This window comes from Cynoglossus semilaevis, chromosome 17 (genome assembly GCF_000523025.1).
Source record: "Cynoglossus semilaevis isolate Cse_v1.0 chromosome 17, Cse_v1.0, whole genome shotgun sequence".
NCBI classification, from domain to species: Eukaryota; Metazoa; Chordata; class Actinopteri; order Pleuronectiformes; family Cynoglossidae; genus Cynoglossus; species Cynoglossus semilaevis.
The window spans coordinates 16,087,697-16,088,577 of record NC_024323.1 but is presented as its reverse complement, the minus strand read 5'-3'; the positions used below and the strand labels follow the sequence as shown (position 1 = coordinate 16,088,577).

Here is an 881-nt window from a genome sequence, read left to right as displayed (position 1 = left end):
CCCCCCCCCCCCCCCCCTTCTTTTTCATTGCTCTGTTTCCCCTGCAGACTCTGCGGGGATCTGCCTTTTCTGAGATCACATGACCATCAGCCCTATCGGTTCCTCGCCCCTCCCAACGTCCTCGTGCAGCCCCGCCCCTTTTCCAGCGAAGTCTAGACCAATCGGAGCAGCACTCGCCACACTGCGCCGCCCATCCTGCTGGGCCGGTGTAGTTCAGCTGCACAGATTCTTCTTCTTCTTCTGTGTTGAATTTCCTGTCTTGGACTTTTGTATGAACTCCAACATGTGATGCCCGTGTTCACCCCCGTGCCCCCCCCCTTGCGCCCCCCCCCATATGAAAATGAAAATTCATTGCACTGTGACCGTCTGGAACATCATGACCTTCCCAACTGTAGGAGTGACTTTTCACCTGTTTGTGAAGTGAAAACAGTTCCAGACTGATGTGGGTCAGGGGGTCAGAGGGTCAGGGCCCTGTTGGACCAAAGAGCCCCCCCACTCCTCCAGTTTCAGGATGAAGGATGTTTGTTCTGCTGGGATTTTGTTAGTGAAGACACACACACTAACACACACACACACACACACACTCAGGCACTGTACTCTGAGCTGCAGTACCGTCGTCACTCAACAGGGGGCAACAGCTGAAGAACCAGACAGGATGAACACAGCGCCACCTCCTGACGGGGGTGAGGCTAAACTTGGTGCTTCACCTCCAGGATCCGGAAAATGTTTATTTTATTTTATTTTATTTTATTTTATTTTATTTTTGGACTTCTGACGTTCTTCATTTCTTTCTCTCAGACTGGATCGGTTCTTCTTCTTCCCCAAAATGTGAAACTGTTTCTAGAACCTGTGTTATTACTGTGACGTTTCAATGAAGCATT

At 50.4% G+C, this 881-nt stretch overlaps 1 protein-coding gene across 3 annotated transcripts in view; it reads left to right on the top strand.

Moving 5' to 3' along the window:
• Positions 1-200, top strand: part of plppr2a (phospholipid phosphatase related 2a) — a 63,031-nt gene extending 62,831 nt beyond the window's left edge. For all 3 annotated transcript variants that reach the window (XM_017040697.2, XM_017040699.2, XM_008330700.3), the window contains one exon: positions 48-200. In XM_017040697.2, coding sequence (XP_016896186.1) covers positions 48-156 — 109 coding nt within the window. In that variant the 3' untranslated portion in view covers positions 157-200. The remainder of the gene's footprint in view (positions 1-47) is intronic.
• Positions 201-881: the final 681 nt, after the last annotated feature.